We start from the raw sequence: 22438 nt of genomic DNA, 5'->3' as shown, positions 1-22438 counted from the left end.
CTCCTTCTCTCCTGAAGCAGCAGTCAAGAGTCAGAATCAGACGAGAAGCCGTGAAACACAGTAAAAAGATGCTGTTCTCAAAAACTTGACTGAAAGCACAGCATAGGTTTCATGATGCTGGGAGGTCGTTACTGAATGTTCAGGGAATATATCCTGATCTTTTAGTTAAATAAAAGTAGTCATACCACAGTGTAAGAATATTGCTCCAAGTAAAACATTCAAAACCTTACTTGAATGTATATATTAATACAACATACAATGCACATAAGTGCACATAATTGTTATGTCACTCTAATTCTATTGTTATTTCATTCTACCGATGTATATATTGATGTATATATTGTAGTTGAATTTTCACACTTACAGCCTCAGCACAATGATGATATATATTTTTATATTCTTTTTTTTTTTTATTATTTTTTATATCTTAACTATTAGTGTTAAACACAGTAGCATAATGCACATTTTATTATTTTTATTTTAATACACATTTAATTTCTACTTTTATTGCCTCATATTTACACACTTTGATTTCATATTCTTATTCTTTCTTCTTACAGTTCTCCATTCTTTACATCTGAACAACTGTAATGAATCATAATTTCCTCTCTGGGATCAATAAAGTATTTCTGATTGCTGATTTCTGATACGTATGCAAAAGTACACATGTATTAGCATCGAAATATACTTAACTAACAAAAACAATTGTGCAAAAAAAATATATTAATATCACTTAATAATAATTGTTGCATTAGTTTGTCCATCACTTCAATTTTGAAGCTGGTTAAAATGGGGCTAAGTTCAAATAGGGTAGCCTAATCTAACAATATATCATAATTAATTAGTTAGATTGATATTTTGCATTAACAAATTGCATCTGCAAGCTGTCAAATAAACATACGACAATATTTCCATATAGAATGTAGTGTAGAAGTATAAAGCAGCATAAATGGAAATACTTAAGTAGAGTGCCACAAAGTTTCACTTAAGTACTTGAGTAAATATCTTGAGTTACCATGTATTTTAATTTGTGACAACATTGAACCTGAAGCATAGTTTACAAATAGCGATGTTGAGCAAAACCTCAGAAATAAGGACAAACTTAAGGGCAAATACTTACAGTGTGAAGAAAACCTGGTTTGGATGTTAGGGGAGCAGAGGTATGTCAGAGTGGATGTGACATAGCGGTTGTCATTTGGGCTTCTCTTGTCATAGCTGTTTTGTTGAATTAGGCTCATGACATCTCAGCGATGCTCAGCAGTGGCTTATCGTATCCTGCAACCACCCTCCTTGATACCCAATGTCAGCACAGATCAGACGTCACCTACTCTAGACGTGCACTGACACCACACCTCACTTAGCCCACAGGAGTGTTCCCCATCAGTCTCGACACAAACAGGCTAATGGGACGGGTGACCCTGCTGGCTTGAAATGCAATCCCTCTAAATTCTTGTCTTTTGTGATAAACCTCATCTGCTCTTGCAGAATAAATGATGGCCACTTTAGTGAGGGCAACTAGAGCCTATACATCACATCACTCTGGTGCTCAGTGATGTGTGGACCTCTTGAGTTAACCTTTCTCTTCGTCTTTCAGTTCCTTGTGTTCTCAGCAGGGGGTAGTCACACAACACAGAATGTGTTCTGCTGACAAGCATACAGATGATTGTTTTTTTTTTATCCAAGAGACAGTTTAAGATGGTATGCAGAATGCTTATTTTTTTACTGGATATAATCAGGATGCAAAGCAACCTAGAGGACAGGACTAATAAATTCACATCAATACTTCTGGATAATTAGATCATGGTGTCTTGATTCATACAGTTGACACAATTTCTGCTGTTAAGAATGCAAATGCTGTTAACATGTACTCGACAATTATGGAAAAACTGACACAGAACACCATCGACATCATTAAACGAATCATATGTCACTCTGTGATGGCTGGTATTCAATATGCAGTACAGCACCTAGACTTGCTCTACATATTAATAGAGTACTCCAACCATTTTTCTCTTTAATAAATCTGTAAGACACAGATGGAAAATATAGAATGACCAAGACTGGTGCAGCAGAGGCAGAGACACCCTGATTTTTAGTCTCTTAATACGGACCAAGTCCCCAAAACACTGGCTCCTTCACCTCCCATAATGCGATGTGATAGCATCTTTCGTTAAGACACTCTCTACCTGGCAGACGCCCACATCATTTAAACTACACCACTGTTGAAAAGTTGTAGTTTCCAAGCCTAGGCCAAGCTACTCCAGAGATGCCACCTTCAACAAAGGCCATGAGCTAGAGCTGTAGCTATCACACTCTGGTATGAATCACCAGTGGCTCTAACAGGCAGTGGTGTCGCTGAGAATATACACAGGTATGAGGTATACCCACCTTTTTATGGCAGTTTACATTATACTCCCCTATCAGCCAGAAAGCCATTGGAATATATAGAGGAGTATTCCCACTTCCTCCTTGGCAACAACCCATTTACTTAGTGATACACCCACCTCATTAACTTCCACTAATAACAGGGTTCAAATAGATTAATATGTGTTTTTTTTAAGCATTTTGTGTCATTTTAATGATGGATTCATCATATTCATAATAGATACCCGAACTAAACAGCAGCAGGAGGTGTAAGCTGCAGAGAAAACACTTAAACATTTCATTTTATGATAAATAATGGACATCCAGGCATCACTAACACACCAGAACTACGCAGTGCCTGAGCGAGAAAAAGAGGGAGAAGAGAGAGAGCAGATAATGATGAAACTCAAGTGTAAGACACGTTTTTAAAACACATCATGACCTGCAATTTGTGTGAAACGCCACTTCTTCATGTTAAACATGTTAACTTATCTTGTTAGCAAAGTGTGGCCTTTGTAAAATGACTTTGTTGTTCACTGTGTGTCTTTCATCCCAAAAGATTCACAACTCCCAAAGCTTAATCACTGGTAGATGGATTAGTACGATCCATTAATATTAGAAAAATTGTGGCTGTGCACCCTGAAGTTTATCATAATTGTCACATGAAATCAGTTCACTCTGAATTCCCCTGACCTTGAAACTACAATGGACAAAAAATAAATGCAACACCTCTGTTTTTGCTGTTATTTTTATGAATTAAAATAAAAGATCTAAGACTTTTTCTGTGCGCACAAAAGGTTTAGCTCTCACAAATATGATTTGCAAATTTGTTTAAATCCGTGTTAGTGGGCACTTTGCCAACATAATCTATCCACTTGACACTTGTGACATTTCAAAGTGCTGATTAAATACCATTATTATTGCACAGATGTGCCTTGGGCCAGTCACAATAAAATATCACTTTGAAATGTAAAGTTTAATGACACAACACAATGCCAACATTTGTCACAAATTTTGCCATTGGCATGCAATTGCAGGGATGTCCACCAGAGCTGTTGCCTGTGAACTGAATGATCATATCACTACCATTCGCCATCCCCAATGTCATTTCAGATAATTTGGCAGTACATCCAGGACCTCCACATCTGGCTTCTTCTCCTGCAAGACTGTTTGGGCCCAGCCAATGAGATGGTGTCTGACAGTTTGTGCAGAAAATCTTTGGTGTTTTGGTTCAGGCAGCTGGTCTCAGATGATGTTGTAGGTGAAGAAGCCGGTGAGCCGATTGGATGTACTGCCAAACTCTCAGGAATGACACTGGAGATGGCTTATGGTAGTGAAATGAACACTCAGTTCACAGGCAACAGCTCTGGTGGACATCCCTGCAGTCAGCATGCCAGTAGCACACCCCCTCAAAACTTGCGACAAATGTGGCATTGTGTTGTGTGATTACGCTTTACATTTTGTAGTGGTCTTTAATTGTGACTGGCCCAAGGCACACCTGTGCAATAATAATGTTTTATAATCAGCACCTTGAAATGCCACACCTGTCAAGTGGATGGATTATGCTGGCAAAGTGCCCACTAACATGGATTTAAACAAATTTGTGAGCCATCTCCAGTGTCATTCTGGAGAGTTTGGCAGTACATCTAATCGGCTCACCGGCTTCTTCACCTACAACATCATCTGTGACAAGCTACCTGAACAGCTGGTGCAATAACTGGTTTTCACAACCAAAGATTTTTCTTTTTTCTTTATCTTACGGAAGCTCATCTTAGTAGCTGGTCCCAAACAATCTTGCAGATGAAGAAGACAGATGTGGTGGTCCTGGGCTGGCTCACCGGACCGGTTGGATGTACTGCCAAATTCTCTGAAATTACATTAGAGGTGGCTTATGGTAGTGAAATGAAAATTGAATTAACCAGCTCTGATGGACATTTCTGCAATCAGCACGCCAGTGGCTTGCTCCCTTGAAACTTGCAACATCTGTGGCCTTCAGATGAGTAAAAAAACCACACATTTTATAGCGGTCTTTCATTGTGACCATCCAAAGGCACACCTGTAATCACGCTGTTTAATCAGCACCTCGATATACCCCAACTTTCAAGGGGATAGATTGTTGATTATGCTGGCAAAATGCTCACTGACACTGATTTCAATGTATTTGTGAACCACGTTTGAGAGTAGTAAGCCTATTGTGTGCACAAAAAAAGTCCTAGATCTTTGATTTCGGCTCATGAACAGTGTGAGCAAAAGCAAAAGTGTTCTACTTTTGTTCAGTGTACATAATTTTCGGTGTGTTTGCCCTATGATGTTGGTATTCTATAATACATGGCAAATAAAGTGCATTTCCTTTGTGAATCTACAAAAAGCAACACACAACACAGGTGTGTACAAAGTATATAATCAAGTGTATTTTCATCTTTATCCACGTTCTGTACACATATTAAGATCCATTTCACATGAACACTATACAATAGCAATGAGTGAGGAATGGAATATTTTCTGAGCGCTGAGCAGCTCATGTTGAATGGCACTTTCATAAAAAAATAACAGGAAATCACAGAGCATGAATAAGTAAATGTAGACATAACTCAACAGAGAAAATGGCTTTATATTATCAGATCCATTGAGTAACAGATTCAGCACATATAAAATGCACAATGCAACAAAACAAAAACATTTGTTTGTTCCATCCTTGTGTTTTCTCTGCATAATCGGAACCGTAAATAATGCAAAAACTCAAAGATATTTGCGGCTATTGGAGGAAAGTGTGCTTTTTGTCTGGATTTAAGTAAAAGGCAATCTAAAATGTAACGTGTTAAGAGGAGTGGTAACAAGATACATCGAAATATCAGAGAAATATCAATACAATTCACAAACCTTCAATTATTCATCTCATAGAATAGTCTTTTAGTAACTGATAGAAAAAAACAATACATGTTTGGCTGCTTTACAAGGAATATCTATGTCTCAAAGATATGTTTACATTTTCTGTGTGCTTTTGAATTATCCCATGACAGTTTTGAGAAAAGAGTGAGCCAGCCTCTGGTGAGGCGGGTTGTATCTCCCTCTCGAGGAAGAAAAACTTCCCAAAATATGATTCTGTGTTCCCCCCAATTCCTGTGAAGTTCGGGCGGCAGCGGTTTTGATGTCGTTGTGAAAATGTGCGTGTGTGTGTGTTTGGGGAGGGGGGGCAGAGCATCTCAGATGTTTATTCTTCTCCATACCTGTTCCCCTGTGTACACAATGCTTTTTCAATCTTGCTAACCTCTATATGTACATACAAGCAATGTTTACAGAGAAATACCTTCACTGGTGTAGACTGATTGTTCACAATTACCCCTACTTGGAATGGCATGGCCAACTGATTGTGATATCTCACATAAATCCGTCATACTATAAGGTTCACTGGCTGGAGTATGTTGAGTGATTTAACAATCCCTTTAAACTGCTGTCTTTTTCTCCAGGAGAGCTAAATTTCATGCTTCATTCATGATGCTGCACCGGCAACATAATACCATTTCTTGTGGACAGAGGCAGAGTGACTGAGGAGTTTTAAAACCACATAACGTAACATGGTGGCTGCAGAGATGATGTCTTATCCAAATATAAGGGCTTTCATTCCGAGTGTAGCCAGAATTACTGGAGTGGCTCTCTGCTTATCTACCATAAAAATTCAATAACTGGCCTGTTCTGCCTCATATATCATAATGGGGACATTGAGACTTGAGATAGAGCGTTACAAAGAAGTACAAAGAAAACATTTAGGCAAATCTGTCCGGATGTTCTCAGCACTTCCTTCACTGTACCATGCTATATACAAAGCCAAAGTGTGTATGCCTCTTCCTAGCTTGTTGAAAACATAAAAAAATGACACACTAACAAAGAATTGGTGAATGCAGACTGAGTGCACATCGTGACCCACAGAATGAGTCAGATCTTGTGCTGTAGATGAGGATTTTATCACGAATAGGAGCTGGGCAACCTTGACTTTTGAGGAGAATGCAATCGTTAAATGCAAGCTTTGCTTTGTGCAGTTGTTTATTTTGTGGCCTGTGAGATTTCTCTGATGGTCGACCTGACAAAATCGGAGAGCGAAACGAAAGCATCCTCTTGTCTCAGTCCACACTTCCCTCCTTCTCAGACATAATATTCCTTGTCTTTGTTCTTTTTGCCCTTTGTGATTGCCTTAGCCACAGAGGCCGTTGCTGTGCTTTTGTCTTTGACCACTGCTCCGTTGCCCTCCACAGTGGAATTGTTGGCAAAATTGTGGCTCTGGTCTGTCTGGTAGGAGCCCTCGTCCCGGTTGCGGTACTTGTACATGGCATAGAGGAGGATAAGAATGCAGAGAGCAGCAGCAGCCACAATACCAACCACCATCCCCGTGGTGCTACTGGACTCCCTGATCACCTCCACGGCACCGGGTTGGCTCTTATCATCAGAGGCTGTGGGGTTGGCTGTGGGCACATGGGGAAAATTGGGGGGGTAAGTTAGTCCTGGTGTGTTTCGGGAGGATGGAGGAGCAGGGGGCAGAAGCACCTGGTCACGGGTGTTCATTTTGCCTGCAGGGATGTGGAGCTGGTCAGGGTTGGTGGTGGGAACATAAGGAGGTAGGGGGCGGGGTTTCTGGACTCCACCCTCACCATCGGTGGGAGGTGGAGGAAGGACTGTCCTGTCAGTGACCATGGGGGAGTTATTATTGTAAAAGTCCTCGTCATCTGATTCCGTCATCTCCCCAGAGCCGAAGGCCGAGACCTCCACAGGGTCACCGCAGTCCTCCTGGTCCGGGGGGCAGGAAGGGTGAGAAGGGAGTATCAGGGACTCTTTGGTGGTTTCGAGTGGGGATAGGAGGGTTGGGGGAGGAGGGATGACGGGGTAACGGGTGGCGATGGATGGGGGCTCAAGGGAATCCACTGTTATAATAGGCAACACTAATTCACCTCCTAGAAAGGAAACAGAAAAGGTAGGGGATCCTAAATTAGAACAGCACTGAAATTTGAAATCTGGCTGAAAAGTTGCACTGATTTAAATAGAGGCACAATCTGCTCATTATGTGGAATATTACTGAGGAATTTAACTAATATTAGCTGGATAATCAGTGGTATTATTCAGAGTGATCACACATATTATGCCGACTTCTTTAATCAAGATTATTTACAACATTTGGCACAAGAAGAGCAAAACAAATTAAAACCACCATTCTTGAACGACGAATGCCGTTCTCGACTGAAATCAGTGTGTGGGTGTGCGCACTAAGAATGTGTAATATTGTTCAGATATAATACAGCAAGAACATTAAAGAGCTCACATGTAGACACAAACATACAAGGTGACCCATGAAACGCGGCAGCTGAATGAAGAACATATAACAAACAGAGCACATAACAAACAAAAGAACAGTAAATTAAATAGCCATTCTGCTGTATGCACATCTGCAGGCAGGGGTGGAGGGGTGACAAGAGAAATCACAGACAGGTTATTTTATGTAGGAGTCACACATGAAATACTGTGGCTTACTAAAAGCAACCAGTTTTGTCCAGTGTATCCTTAATCTCTATTTGGACATAGATTCCTCACTAAATGAACATCCAATACATTTCACTGTATATATGATATATTCTCCTGTATATGCAGCCCTCTCTCCTAGATTTAACGTCTATACAAAACTAATTTGAAACAGCAGATACATTTTGAGGGAAACAAAAGCCCAGGGATATTACATTTACATTAACAAAAAGGGGGAATGTTGCTGATTAATGTACCTGGCAAGTTGCAAAAATGTTGATGCTTAAAGTATCAACTAAGTATTATTACCTTTTCATTAACATATAACCAAAATCACGATCTTTCCCTACCTTTAACCAAAGTGCATTTGTTGCCTAAACTTAAGACAAGAGTCTTTGTTATTAATACATTCTTTATTACAATGTAATTGACCTTTCACTAAGCCCCTTCCCTTTGAGACAGTTCGACAAGCTGTCAGAGTAAGCATGGAGCCCTCGCTGTAACTACACTCCCTGAAGAATTACTATCATATTTTTGGAAAAATAAAACAGTGATTCCAGAGAGAAGCAGACAGAGGGGTCTACAGTCTGTGTTTGAAGGATATATCCAGGATGTCAAACTGACTCAGCAGCAACAACAGGTTAAAAAGACAAAGATAGTTAGAAGCTAAAGCCGAACTATAGGCTACAGATCACAGTGTAAAAGTGAACCACCCCATCACTGCTGATCGCCACAGAAGACAATGAATATAAAGGGAAACTTTGCTGATATTCAACCAGCTGTGTGGCATCGCAGTGTGTGCAGTGAACACTGCGATGACCCACAGCTGGTTGAATATCAGCAAAGTTTCCCTGCTTCCCTTCACTGGTTCCTGTACAGCAGGGTCGGTCTTTTTTTCACTGTTATAATCATTAGAAAGCAAAAGCAGCATGTGTATACATTCAGTAGACTATATCTTCAGTAGCTAGCTAGCTAACCCTACACTATCATTAATATATGATGTGCCCCAGGCACAACTTTTAGCTCCAAATCCACAAAACCAGCCTGATAATGAAGGAAATCTGAAACGATTGCATTAGAGTCAATGGAGCACAGCTGTGTTGTTGTCGGATCCTGGTCTGAGCCGGCTGATGCTACGTGATCATTAACCAGTCTGAGTGTGGAGGCGGGACTTAGCGAACGGTCAAACACCACCTAAATTAAAAATTCAATTATGTTATTTCTATGACCAAGAAAAGGTCCATTAAACGTTGTAAACATGAGTTACTCTCTCAAAGCTAGAAACCAGAGAAAGAAGTCTCAAACTTGTGATGTCATAGGTTATAAAGTCTGGAGCTGCTCCATAGACAATGAATGGGAGATGGATTATATGGACCCACAGTTTGTTTTCTTTTTTATACCTAAATGAGCTTTATTCTATTGTAGCATTCTCAATGCTGAAACAGAAAATGGACCCATATACTCAGAACATTCCCCTGGGTGCTCTCAGTGTTGTCTATCTTTCACCACTCATTCTCTATGAAGCAGCTCCAGACATTGTACTTCTAATTTGAGTTTTAGCACTCTAGTTTTTGGATTTGGGAGCTGTTTATGTTTAATAATATGTTTGGATGGTTTTAGACCAAAGAAAAAACATGGATGAATTTTGAAAATGGGTGTAGTTACCCTTTAACCAAAGTGCTTTTGGTGCCTAAAGACAGGAGTCTGCGCCCACCATCTTCCCCAACTACCTCCCTCTGAAGCCTCTACATGAATGTCATGTTTCATTACCTGAGAGAAACATTGCCTCTGAAAATAATCCAGGCAGCGATTACTCTGCCACAGCAATGTAATTAAGAGAGCAGTTTTGTAACCTACAAACATAATTTCTAGGAGACAGGGTTGGTATATGCCATGCATTGACATTTGACTCTAATCTGAGTCTGAGGTCAGAATGTCTCCTGGTCGTGGAGGAGTATTTCAGTCTGCAGAGTTTCTTTCTTCTTTTATGGCCAGTTGGTTCTCTTTCATCATTATTTAAGTCACACTTTGCAGGGCCAGTCAACAACAAACAATTCTGATAAGGTCATATTAATAATTGAGGCAGCCATAATAAGGGCAGACTCCTTCCTAAGTTCCACAGCTTGTTTCTGTCACAAGCGTGATCTACTGTCTACTGTGTTCCACGCCTAATGACTGCGGTACTGCTCACAAAGATTTTCTTCCAGCCAATTTGCTGAGTTACAGACATGACTTAAAAGCTAATACATGGGGTGAGCTGACGTTAGTTGAGTAACAACTATCCAAATGGTGACAGCTGTTTGACAAAGAACTTAAAAGGGAGAATTGGAAATATGAAAATGGCTGCCTGAAGTCGGTGTGTTTTATCTATAGTCTCGGAGGATGAGAGCTGTACTCCCATCTTTTTTTTTTTTGCCATGGCTGACCCACCTGTTCCTGGCTCACACTCTTCCAGGTCCTCATCATCACTTGGACACTCAGCGGAGGCCACCAAAATATCATCAGAGTTCTGCGGCTGAAAGGAAAATGGAGAAGATGAACAAATATAAAGTCAACACATTTCTATCATGCAGATTTGTGCTCTTTTTTCCATAGCTGACTGTCCTATTTGAGGAAAACTGCAGCATGCAGCACTGTACCATTTCAGTGTTTTTGCTCGGAGCAACACTCGTAAGACTACATATCCAAAATGTGCCCATATGCAGCTGCTTTTTATCCTTCACCCCCGTGGCTGACTATGTGTTTACAAACAAAGTGCTGCTGATGGAGAGGCAATTCTCAGCAGGCTAAATGTTGTACATGTTTTAATTTAATTCTATATAATTTGCTCTTTGCAAATTGTTTATATTAATATTGCAAAAACAAATTCTTATATGCTAAATCAGTGAATATGTTTAAATTGGATTTTAGGGTGCGCAGTGGACTCAGAATACCTGAGCAGAGCGGGGAATACATGGTTCACAAATGGATTACGTGGATAAATTGAAAGTACAGAGAAGGCAATTTTAGGGGGACTGGACGAGAGACAATGTAATGAAAAATGCACTCCGTATTTTTAATAGGAGAGGCAGGGGGATTTTTCTTTGAAACCTCAGGACTCCGAGTACAAGTGCTGAAATCCAGCCAATTTGGCAGTTTTGCAGCGTTTGGATTAAAATCAACTCATTTGAAATGGTGGCTGGTAATGTTCACCAGTCTGGATGCAGTATTGTGACTGCTCGATGTGTGAAATTCAGATGTATTCAATAAAAAGCCTTTTTTGCATAGCTGTGCGAGTTCAAAAATATACTGAAGCATGAATGTTATTATTATCCTAGCAAATAAAATGAATTATGTGATGAATTCAAAATCAGATACATAGGACCAAACCTGTTGTCAGAAGATATACTTAAAACTATTTATTGGATTTATGTGACATTTTATTCTGACAATTACAGCATGTGACATTTCACATATGCATAATGCAATAGTCAGTAATAGGAATGTGATTTTAATAGTTTCATTGTATTATTATCATCATCATCACTTTTTACAAGTATATTTGACAGGAACCACATACTGTATGATAAGCATAAATTTCGACCCTTGAGATCTGATGCATTATACAGAGATATAATTAAAAGCTATCATCCTTTCAGTCTCCAGTGGTGATCATATGCATCTAAAGAGGTAATTGCTGCTTGAGATCATGTGGTCGGTTTTTATTTCAATCTTTAACAGCAACATCTTTCTTGATTTAACAAATAAAATAAAATAACTTTCCTTCCAAAGAGTGCTCATGTTCATTTCAGCCCCTGCACAATACACATCAGGTTTCGATTTTCCTCTGAGTCTCCACTTTTCAAATCTGAATAAATTCAAAATCAGAAAAAGAAGCTAATTCAAGGATTTTTTTAAATTTTTTTTTTTTTTTTTTTTTACTTCTGATAAAAAGTTTTCCTTTTTCCAAAGTTAAGGGGCCATGGCCATTACTTGTGTTAAGAGGAACATTTGAATCAGAGTTCTTTCTGATTGTCTCTGGTTATGTGATGTGTGATTGTGGTTATGTGATAGGCTGTAGTTCAATCTCACTGTTCGTGTCAACATGAATACATGAATGTAAAAAATCCAACTATGAGTAGAATATGAAAAGTGACACTGGGGCAGAATTAACGTCGGGGATCCAGGCTTGTTATTACCTCTACAGAAAGTTTAATACAAGAGAAAATTGTGCTACGTATGCAACTAATCCCAGGGTTCAAATTTTTTGGTGAGATACACATAAAGAAAAAAAAATCATTCAATTTTTGTTCTGTATTAATCACAATTTTGTACTTTTGAGGAGAATGACAATTGAATTGATAAATAAAAGGTGAATATCAGTTGAGACCATTAAGGGTGCTCTAAAATATACAAGCAATAGATCACTGTAAACACATTTAGGAATTTAAAAAAAAAATAAAATTGAGGACATGCCAACCAAAATACGCACGGCGCTCACAGTATAACAAGGCTAACGATGCCATCAGCTATCCTACAACCTCTTCAGCGAGCAACAATAGGGTGACACTGCCCCAAAGTAGAGGGTTCCACCAGTGCTAATAGAACTAGGGTTACAATATCGTAACCTTTGTTCTATCTCTCACAGGCTCTGCCTCTACTGGTCTTTAAGGGTACAGTGGGTGGAGCCTGATGAATGAGCACCCTGTCGCTATATACTATCAACCTAGCCACACTGATCATGACCGCTGCGACCAAATTCAAATTTAAAACATTTAGCATGGTTTGTACAAAAAAAGACAGGTGGCATTTTTTTTTTAATTTCTCTTTTTCTTAAGTTCTTAATGCATTTTAATTCTTTTGATTATTGTTGTTTATTATTGCATTTGCCCACTGAAATCTGCATAAACATACCCAACCAATTAGGGCGTGCCTACCCAAAGACGTGTGGAGCTCATAGGATATAAAGACGCGTATGATGCTGTCTTGCTTGTCCTGATCTCTCCATTGACAGTGATTTGCCCACTGATACATCTGCTCCTTGATGACTCAGGAAATGTGGTGTGCAAGGTGTCTATTGCTTGTCTTTCGACCCCTGCAGAGTTAGCCCATTGCTCCACCCAGTTCGGTTGCCTACCACCTAGGTTGGCTGGGCCTCTCTACTTCTTCGATGTGACGGCCTAGGGTGCAGCTGTCAGGATCAGTGTGGCTGGGTCGATGTTATATCGTGACAGGGCGCTCATTCACCCACTGCCACTGTACCCTTAAAGACCAGTAGAGGGCGGGGCCTGTGTGAGATAGAACAAAGGTTACAATGTTGTAACCTTTGTTCTATCAGCACAAGTAGAGCCCTCTACCTAGGGGGAGTGTCATCCTTACACTGCTCACTGGAAAGGGTGTAGTACAGCTGACAGCATCATTAGCCTCCTTTATACTGTGGGCACCACGCATATTTGGGTAGGCATGTCCTGATTGGCCAGCTGCATTTATGCAAATATCAGTGGGTGTAGGTGAGTGAGTATTATTAATAGAATCTAGAGGAGGGCTCCACCTGTGCCAATTGAACTAGGGTTACAATATCGTAACCTTTGTTATATACTTTGATTGCTAACACTAGATGTTGTATTTACTCTCTGTTACTTAACTGTTTTAAAATCCCATCACTTCTACCTCCTGGAAAAGTGAAACAACCCTCATCTAAGTTTTAAACCAATTAACCTCCCACTGTCAGTAACTTAGCATCCAGTTCTCTTCAAATATAACTTAACACTCTCTCTGACCTTTGAGATGCTCTCCCTCAAGCTGGGTGACCGCTGCCTGCGGGTGGTGGTGGTGGCCATGGTGGTGGTGGTTTCCATTATTGTGGTAGACATATCAGACACTGCCAGCGGGGTGGCGGAGGTGGTGTCGGTGGTCAAGACGGAGAGCGAGTCCCCGACAAGACGCAGGTTCCCCTCCACCTGTACGCTGGGATCATTTTCTGCTGCCAGTTTGAGCACCTGGAGACCGTTGTAGTAGAGCCCTGAAATCTGACCCTGGAAGGGCCGACCCTTGTCATGACCGCCAATTTTAATGGCTGCCTGGCTGTTAAAGATGGTCAACTGTCTCCCTAAAGTTAGACAGAGACGAAGAGGAAGAAAGAGGCGGAAGAAGGGAGAGAATGGTGGAGCAGACATACAGAAGTCATATGGGAGAGCTTGCACAGGGGCATCATTTGAACCAGGTGGGCTTTAGTGATCATAACATTAATACTTAGTAATTTATTTAAACGTAATTAGATGTTGACTTTAAAAGGGGGAAAGTTAGTTAGCAGCAACTTTATGATTTAGACTTTAAACATGCAGATTACAACCACCAGAGGAGGGTTATATATTTAGGTGCCTATTTAGGTGTTTTATAGGACAGAGATATTTTGAATTATCACTGTGGTTAGCAAACTGTCTATAAGTGTGCTAAAAAATTACGGAAATGCATATGATGGATTACTGTTAATTCATGTGTTGAATAACTCTAAAGCAACCTTTGACATGAGAGACGGTTCAGACTCCAGTCGTTAAGATTAGAAGACCCTGGGGTGACTCAGTTTCTTGAGATATGCTTGTTGGGAACTAGTTCTGACTGTTTTTTGTTGTTTCAGAAAGACGAGATAGGTAAGAAGACAGCCCTCTGTATAACCTTGTTCTCATGGCAGCTTTGGTATAACTCATGAATGGATTAATGAACTGGCCTACTGGGCACAGACCCAGGGGCCCAAAGTGTCAGGGCTACCCCTGGCCTCTATCTGCAAAATGTCACTCAAATTAACATGTACTGACTAGGAAGAGACACAAAAAGACCACAAAAGGGGCAAAACAACCCAAAATAGACACAAAATGATTACAAAGACACAAAATGACTACAAAAGGGGCAAAACAAATACAACGAGACACAAAATGATGACAGAGAGACACAAAATAACAATAATGGGCAAAACAACCAAAAATAGACAACAAAACAACCAAAATGATTACAAAGACACACAAGACAACCATAAATGACAAAAAAATTAACTTAAAAAACCCCACAATATCACCTTAAGGTAGACACGAAAAGAGACAGAAAATAACTACAAAAGGAAAGAAACAACCAAAGATAGATGCAAAACAACCAAAAAAAGACAACAAAATAACTATGAGGAGACACAAAATGCTTAGAAAAAGGGGCAAAACAACCAAAAAAGACAAAAATACTTTAAAAAACACACAATAACCTCATACAGAAACAAAACAACCATGAAGAGATACAAAATAACTATAAAGAAGGACAAAACAACCAAAAGAGACACAAAATGGCTATTAAGAGACATAACAAACACAAAGAGACACAAAATGATGACAGAGATGCAAAACTACCAAAAAGACACAAAATGACCCCAAAGAGACACAAAATATCTACAAAAAGGGGCATAACAACCAAAAACGACAAAAAGATAACAAAATGACAATCAGGAGGCTCAAAATGACTACAAAATGGGCAAAACTGCCAGAAATAGACACATAAGGACAATTACAGGACAACAAAGAGAAACAACTGTAAAATGGACAAAACAACCAGAGACACAAAATGACAAAAAAGGAACAAAATGACTATGAAGAGAGGAAAAAATGAACCCAAAAGGACATAACAAACACAAACAGACACAAAATGACAACAGAGACACAAAATGACCAAAAAAAGACACAAATTTACCTCAAAGAGACACAAAATAACTACAAGAGTAGCAGACAAACACACATAAACACAACTTGACAACAAAAAGACACAAAATAACTACGAAAATGACCAAAAAAGACACAAGATGACTACAACCAAAAAAAGAAGCCAATCACCATAAAGTCTGTGTGTGTTTCCAGTCCTGTGGAGGAGAGGTGGTGGGTCCTTTTATATGTCTGTGCCCAGGGGGCCCATTATCTCATAATCCGCCCATGGTATAACAAAGCTACTGGTGAGGGGGCTTAGCAAGCTCACTCTGTGCAGCATCTGATGCGTGGAGCCTGTGTCCTGGTACAAGTACTTTAATAAACAGATTCATCTAAAACAACAGAGACTGACCAGAGAGTGTTTCTTTATTCATCAGCGGGGAGAAATGAGCAGATGTTTTTCCAGGATATTTATTTATCTCTTAACTCCAGAGCAGATGGTGCAAGGATGCGAATCTTATGGCTGCTTTTTGAAGAGATGGGCGAATTATTAAAATGGCAGTCTGACTATGCCTCAGACTGTGTAAAGCTTAATGACAATAAAAGCCAAACACCACCTCCCTTCACTGACTTCTTCAGCCATTAGTCCATTGATACATGTTCTGCTCTGGGCTTCTCCTGCTCTAATTGTTTCACCTCCTGAAAGGGGCAATGATATCTAACAGCACCATTGTCAGCAGCCTCACTGATAAGCAGTGTTACATCAGAGGAGGAGGACTGCAGTAATGGGCCCATCTCTGGAGAATACTTATTAGCAAAGTTATTGGCTGCAAACAGTGATCTACTTTAACAGCCTGTCAGGACTGTTTTGTCGCAGCAAAAAAAAAAACTTCAGCTCTGGAGTCTGACGTGGTCGTTGTAAGGCAGTACAAGGTTGCAGGGAACAGGAAAGGGAATTTGGTGCGGTCACACATACATATTTTAAAATGTTCAGTTTAGGAGGAACGAGACCCGAGTCAACTTATGTCACATGTTAGTTTCATTGGTGTTTATGAAAATGTTACACAGCATTTTAATGATATTTTATGAAGAATAATTACACACAGTATCTAATTACACACAGTGGTTAAGAGGGACGATAGAGGGTTAGACAAGGGTTATGTGTTTTTAGTGAATTGGTTTAAAATCGTTGTTAAGGTGCAGCTTTCCCACAAGGTGTAAGGATGACAAAGAATAAATGACACCACACCCGTTTGCTTTGACACTTCATTTGAGTTCCACTTGAAGCTTTACTGCACTCGTCAAAATTTACAGCCGATAGAGAGACCAATTAAAACGGATGCATACATGTGGGTAACTTCCTTGTCGCCCTTATCTTCTGGCACTGCACCTCTCATGGGGGGAGGTTATTTACTAGTTATTTCAAGGATTAATTAATTAATCAATTAATTTTTACCTTTATCGAGTAGCCACTCGTCAACTACCCGACCAAGTCTGTATGGGATTCTTTGTCTAGCAATAGCCAGTCGTTCATTATCATAGTGTCCTTCAAAGAATTTGGAGAGACAGATTAAAGGTTAAAGTCTGCAAGCTGAAAGATCACATGGTTAGAAACAGAGTTATAATGGCTAACAGGTTTAACAAGTTATCAATTTTAACCCAGCTGTGAGTTAAAAGAAACTTGTGCTTTACTTAGTGTCATCTAGTTATTACAGCGTTAATGTTAATTAGAGTAACGTTTAGGCTATTTATAATGTGCTACACTAGTTAGAGTTATTTAGCTATTTTTTAAGCAAAGCATAATCTTCAGGAAATTCCAATTACAAGTGTTACAGTTATGTAAAAATGATTTTATGCACTGTATAAAAAGAGGTTAATTCAGGTAAACACAAGAAAGCATTATGAAAATCAGCCACTTCAACAAAGACAGTCAGGAAAACAGTTGCATTTAGACAGTGATACACATTCTGTATCTACAGCAGAGAACAGATATTAGCCTTTATATTTGACTGGAGTCATCATAGAGAGCCGAAGTCTCACCCCACTTCTGTTCAACACTGTATTTTTAGAACATACTGAAAAATATATAGTGCTTTTTTCCCCTGCAGCTCCCATGAGATATTGACAGCATGTCTACAGCGGCAGATCTTCCTATAGGCAACACAGTCAGCAGCCTAGGGGATTAGTTTTTTTTTTTTTTTGGACATTCAAAACATTGAACATAAGGGAAACCTTGTAGTGGAGTGTATGTGGATGGCATTACTGTAAGAAAAAATGAAAAGGCAAAATCCATCCAGTGTGCAGTACAAAAACAAGAAGATGAAATTTTCAGAATTACACATATCTTATTCTCTTATTGTCTGTGGTGCAGTGGTTAGCATTGTTGCCTCACAGCAAGAGAGTTCCTGGTTCTAACCCGGGGTGGGGGGCTCAAACCCTGGGGTTGGGGAGCCCCTCTGTGCGGAGTTTGCATGTTCACTCCGTGTAAGCATGGGTTTTCTCCGGGTACTCCGGCTTTCTCCCACAATCCAAAGACATGCAGGTTAATTGGTTACTCTAAACTGCCCGTAGGTGTGAATGTGAGTGTGAATGGTTGTCTATAGCCCCATTTCCACCAAGCAGTACGGTACGGTTTAGTTCAGTTTGGTATATTTTCCACTGTGAAAAGTTGTGGATGGCACCAATGGAACCGTTCTGTATCGTCCCCATTTTTGGTCCCCCCTCTGTTGGGGTACCTAGCACACAGATCTGGTACTAAAAGGTGGAGCTGTGAACACTGCAGTCTGTTGATTGGTCAGTAGAGGACGGTCACTCTGCTCAGGGCTGAGTTGTGGCTGGTTTTGAAGCTCATGAGCCACTGTTCATACTGTGGAGAGTTTTATTACTGTAACTATAAAATGAAAGGATGTTTTACTGCCTCTTGCAGCAGCTGCAGTCTGAGAAAAAAAAAACTTAATTCACTAGGCCGACTGCCGGCAACTTTTAAGGTGGGATGCTAACTTGTTATGTTACTAAATGCATGAGTTGATGCATGAATCCATCAGCACACCTTAAATTTCACTGTGACAACTTTGACCATCACTTTAGTTTTTATATGACATACACTTTTAGTAATGAGTGGATCTTCAAGTGTTTATTTATACTAATTTCAGTCGGGTTATGTGAACTGTATATATTCTAATCCTCACTTGGAGAAAAAAAAAAAAAAAAAGCATTGCAAAGAACTGGGCTCCAGCAACACTAAACCCCTGAGCTGACTAAATGCACAAACCCGCTATTTTTAAATATCCCATGGAGAGAGACTCTCACTGCAGCCTAATCTATTTTGTTCTGAAAATGTCGACGTGCAGTCTCGTTCCGTGGACGATAACCTAGGTGCAGACTTCCATCTGTGTCACCGGTAATGAGGAAATTCAGTGAGTGACAACGACCCCGCCCACATTTAAGGGTACTGTTTGCAGTGGAAACAGGGGCTTACCTAGGGTGCCAAATGTGCTTGGTGTGGCACTGCATGTCTATATGAAAAACTCATGGGAGCTGGAGTTGTCTTCATACAAGATTTCCACACTTAATCAATAAGTCATGTAGTTGATAAACATTTAGACCTGACACCAATAACTCGTTTCAGGTTTTGGAAAGATCATTTCTCTGCAAAACTACATTGCGGAATCAGGACTGATAGGAAAGCAGCTGCTCTCACGTGGGGCAGGACTTCAACTCTCTATTCAACACATGCAAACACAGAAGAGTAATTTATGAAAACTACTAAGAGAAATATACTGTTTGATACAAACTCCAACACTTTGAATTGCCCAGTTAATATTAATGCCATGAATACTTTTCATTCGATCTTGTAACGATCTAGCACTGAAGATATTCTGTCAATCATCAGCCACAAGGTTCTGACTTTACTACTAAATTCTTGTTGACACTATTTATGAATAATTACATGGGTATGGTGCATGGAACGCCATGTAGTATATCTGAAAACATGCTTTAACCCACATTTTATGAACAAAAAAATGTAAATAAATACATAAGAACGAATAACGAAATAAAAAACAGTTGAAAGCGAACCATGTTGTTGGACAATGAATGGATAAAAAGGATTAGGATTACAGCGCAACATGGAAATGCAGCCACAGTACATGACGGTGCATGACAATTAAAGGGAAGCTTACTGAGACTGCATTTACTGTAAGCTTTAATATACAGCAGGCTTTAAAATAAGTGAAGCATTCATTGAGCCTTTGGAGAGCCGCTGAGAGTGCCCTTGTATTTTTGCCGCAAACAAATCACAGAGGATATTATATTTTCTATGTTTGATGTCCCTTTAAAGAAAAAAGATCAGCTTTGTTTCCTTATACTCTTTATTGTCACCTGCGCAACATACACTCCCTTTTATAGCTGATGGCTGCTGTGCTTTCGTCAACAAAGACGACATAGAGTGTATACACTACACACATGGCCGTCAGTTTTTTGATTTATGTGCGACTATGGCATGCGCCTGTGCGCTTTGAGCACCAGCTGGAGGCAGTGAGAGGACTTGGTTTCCTCCCGCTACGCCAGCTGGTGCACCTGTTCTAAATAAGGTTAATTGGTTGATTGGTTCAGAGCAGGTTAAAGCACAGCCGGTCGTGATCACATTATGTATGTTTACTTTTGTTGTCTATGTGTATATTAGGCATTTGTGTACAAAGGTGGGTGAACTTTAAACCTTGTGGACAGTGAAAATCTGTGTGTGCAAGATGCATCTTCTCCCTGTGTATTTGTATAGTCTTCATTTTGTTTGTCCACCTTTCTTTCTATGCAGCCCTAATCAGCATTTAATATGAAATGCCAATGTATTTGAATTATCTGAAGCTATAAGTCAGGATAAAACGTATCAGCACAATTTCCAAGTATGGAATTGATAATTTCATATGTTCCTCAGGAAGTAATGAAACCTGGAATATATACCAAGATACCGCCAGTAACACTTTAAGCCTCAGGCGGGGTGATTCATTATATTTATGTCCATGTGCATCATTGAACGTGATAGCATCTGACAGTGACCTGGACGCCGATCACAACATAACACTGAAATGTAAAACACATATATGAATCTGTCATTATAGAGCTGAGCCCTTCAGCAGACTGAATACAGTGTAAATTCAGCCAAATCCATCAATCTGTTTATGCAAAACAGACATCATGGAAAGGTCACCTTGTTAGTGTTCACCAGTGGACAGATGAATGTAAATGTAAGCACGTTCACTACAAAAATGTTAATGTCAACAAGAATTTATCGGCTGAATAGAGAATGTGAAGCTGACGTCACGCCATGTGGGACGGGCCGCCATGTTCCAAGGATGTGTGCTGCTATCTGTATCACCAATGTATAGGTATGTGAGTGGAGGTGGTGCATCAGTGTCTGTGATCCAGGCTCGAGCTGCCAAGTCATATGGATCTATGTTGTTTATCATGATTAGCTTCTCCAAATACTGTTGCTTTACCACTGTAGCAGGCGCACTAACACAGCGCGATCCTTGGGACATGGCGGCCCTGTCCAAAAAATGTAACACTGACATCAACATCACATGCTCTATTTATAGTAACATATTCACACTAGTTAGTTAACACTGTCTCTTATGACCTGGACCAGATGTTGGCAGATAAATAACAAAGAGATAAATATGATTTTAGACTTATACTTAAGGTGTTACATCTTTTTGGAAACGTCTAGAAAATGAAAAGCCAATTTGTGAAGAAAGATGCTGCTTTAATTTACTCTAAATTAAGATCTCTCATCTGCCACATCCTTCCCCACCTGTCTGCCAAACTGACTGCAAAAAAAGGACAGCAGCTGATGAAAATTCTTTCATTGCTAGATATACTCAGCGAGGCAGCTCGAGGCAAATGTATCAATCTCAGATTATTATATTGTTTATGCAATATGGCATGTCCAGTTGTATGTGTGCGGCAACTTAATAGATAGCTTACAGAGCGATGAAATAACTAGACGGGGAAGCTGAATTAAAATGAGCCACTGGGTAAATTGCCAATCAGTTTTTTTTTTTTTTTTGCAAACAGTACATTTCACAAGAGCTCATTCGAGGATTTATGTTTGATAGGCAGACATGCAATCCTCTCTCGCTAATCCAGATGCTCCATGCCATCTCCCTGCGTATAATATGACCACATAGTTTGCCCCATCAGTCTTACCTGGCGGATAACGCTCAATGACTGGATGGTTGTCCACCTGGAGAGTGGCATTGCCACCACTGCGTGTGAAGCGCACTACATGGTACTTGCCGTCATTTACTATGACAGCAGGCTCATCGATGGTGATGTCATCCGTCCCCACATTGAAGATGACACCAATTTTTCCTTGATCCTGCAGGTGAAAAAGAACGCGCGTGACACATTAAACAGATGACAAATGTTGTGAATTGAAAATATTTCATATTATATTCACTCAAAGTGCGCAGAGTATAGAGTTTCTGTCTACTTCAGGGCTGTCGAGTCGGAAACCTCGCTTAAGTGGTAAAAGTGGATCTTTTGTGACACGGACGGTATGTTTAGTTCTTTCTTAAGGCTTCAGCAACGTTCTCCCTCAGCAGTCGGCTCAGGTTTCCTGATGTGGATCACTCCTGACAGAATCCTTCTGCTTCTCTTTTAGTTGACCAACTTCTCTTCCTGTCAGCCTCTCCCTGCTCCTGCCAACCTTCCTCAAAGATCAAAGCTGCATCTCGAGCCAGCCTTTGGGTGGCACTAATAAGAAACATTGGAAACAAACCATGTGGTGGTCTCTGTGCCTGTCTGGCCTTTGTACATTCGCTGCCCCGCAGACTTTCTAAATTCAACACAAGGTCAAAGTGCTAATGTGTGGAGACATTGGGAGAACAGCACACGAATCTGCAGAGGAGCCC

At 40.0% G+C, this 22438-nt stretch overlaps 1 protein-coding gene across 9 annotated transcripts in view; it reads right to left on the bottom strand.

Moving 5' to 3' along the window:
• Positions 1–4768: 4768 nt before the first annotated feature.
• Positions 4769–22438, bottom strand: part of nrxn2a (neurexin 2a) — a 199569-nt gene continuing 181899 nt past the window's right edge. For 4 of the 9 annotated variants that reach the window (XM_049592953.1, XM_049592952.1, XM_049592954.1 and 1 more), the window contains 5 exons: positions 21732–21903; positions 16984–17073; positions 13629–13957; positions 10300–10384; positions 4769–7307 (listed from right to left, as the gene is read on the bottom strand). In XM_049592953.1, the coding sequence (XP_049448910.1) occupies positions 6505–7307; positions 10300–10384; positions 13629–13957; positions 16984–17073; positions 21732–21903 (1479 nt within the window). In that variant the 3' untranslated portion in view covers positions 4769–6504. The remainder of the gene's footprint in view (positions 7308–10299; positions 10385–13628; positions 13958–16983; positions 17074–21731; positions 21904–22438) is intronic. The other 5 variants (XM_049592956.1, XM_049592957.1, XM_049592958.1 and 2 more) reach the window with 4 other exon arrangements.

Source organism: Epinephelus fuscoguttatus, linkage group LG12 (assembly GCF_011397635.1).
Source record: "Epinephelus fuscoguttatus linkage group LG12, E.fuscoguttatus.final_Chr_v1".
Taxonomy (NCBI): Eukaryota; Metazoa; Chordata; class Actinopteri; order Perciformes; family Serranidae; genus Epinephelus; species Epinephelus fuscoguttatus.
Note: the sequence above shows the minus strand (reverse complement) of the source record. Positions and strands in the feature narration are given on the sequence as shown.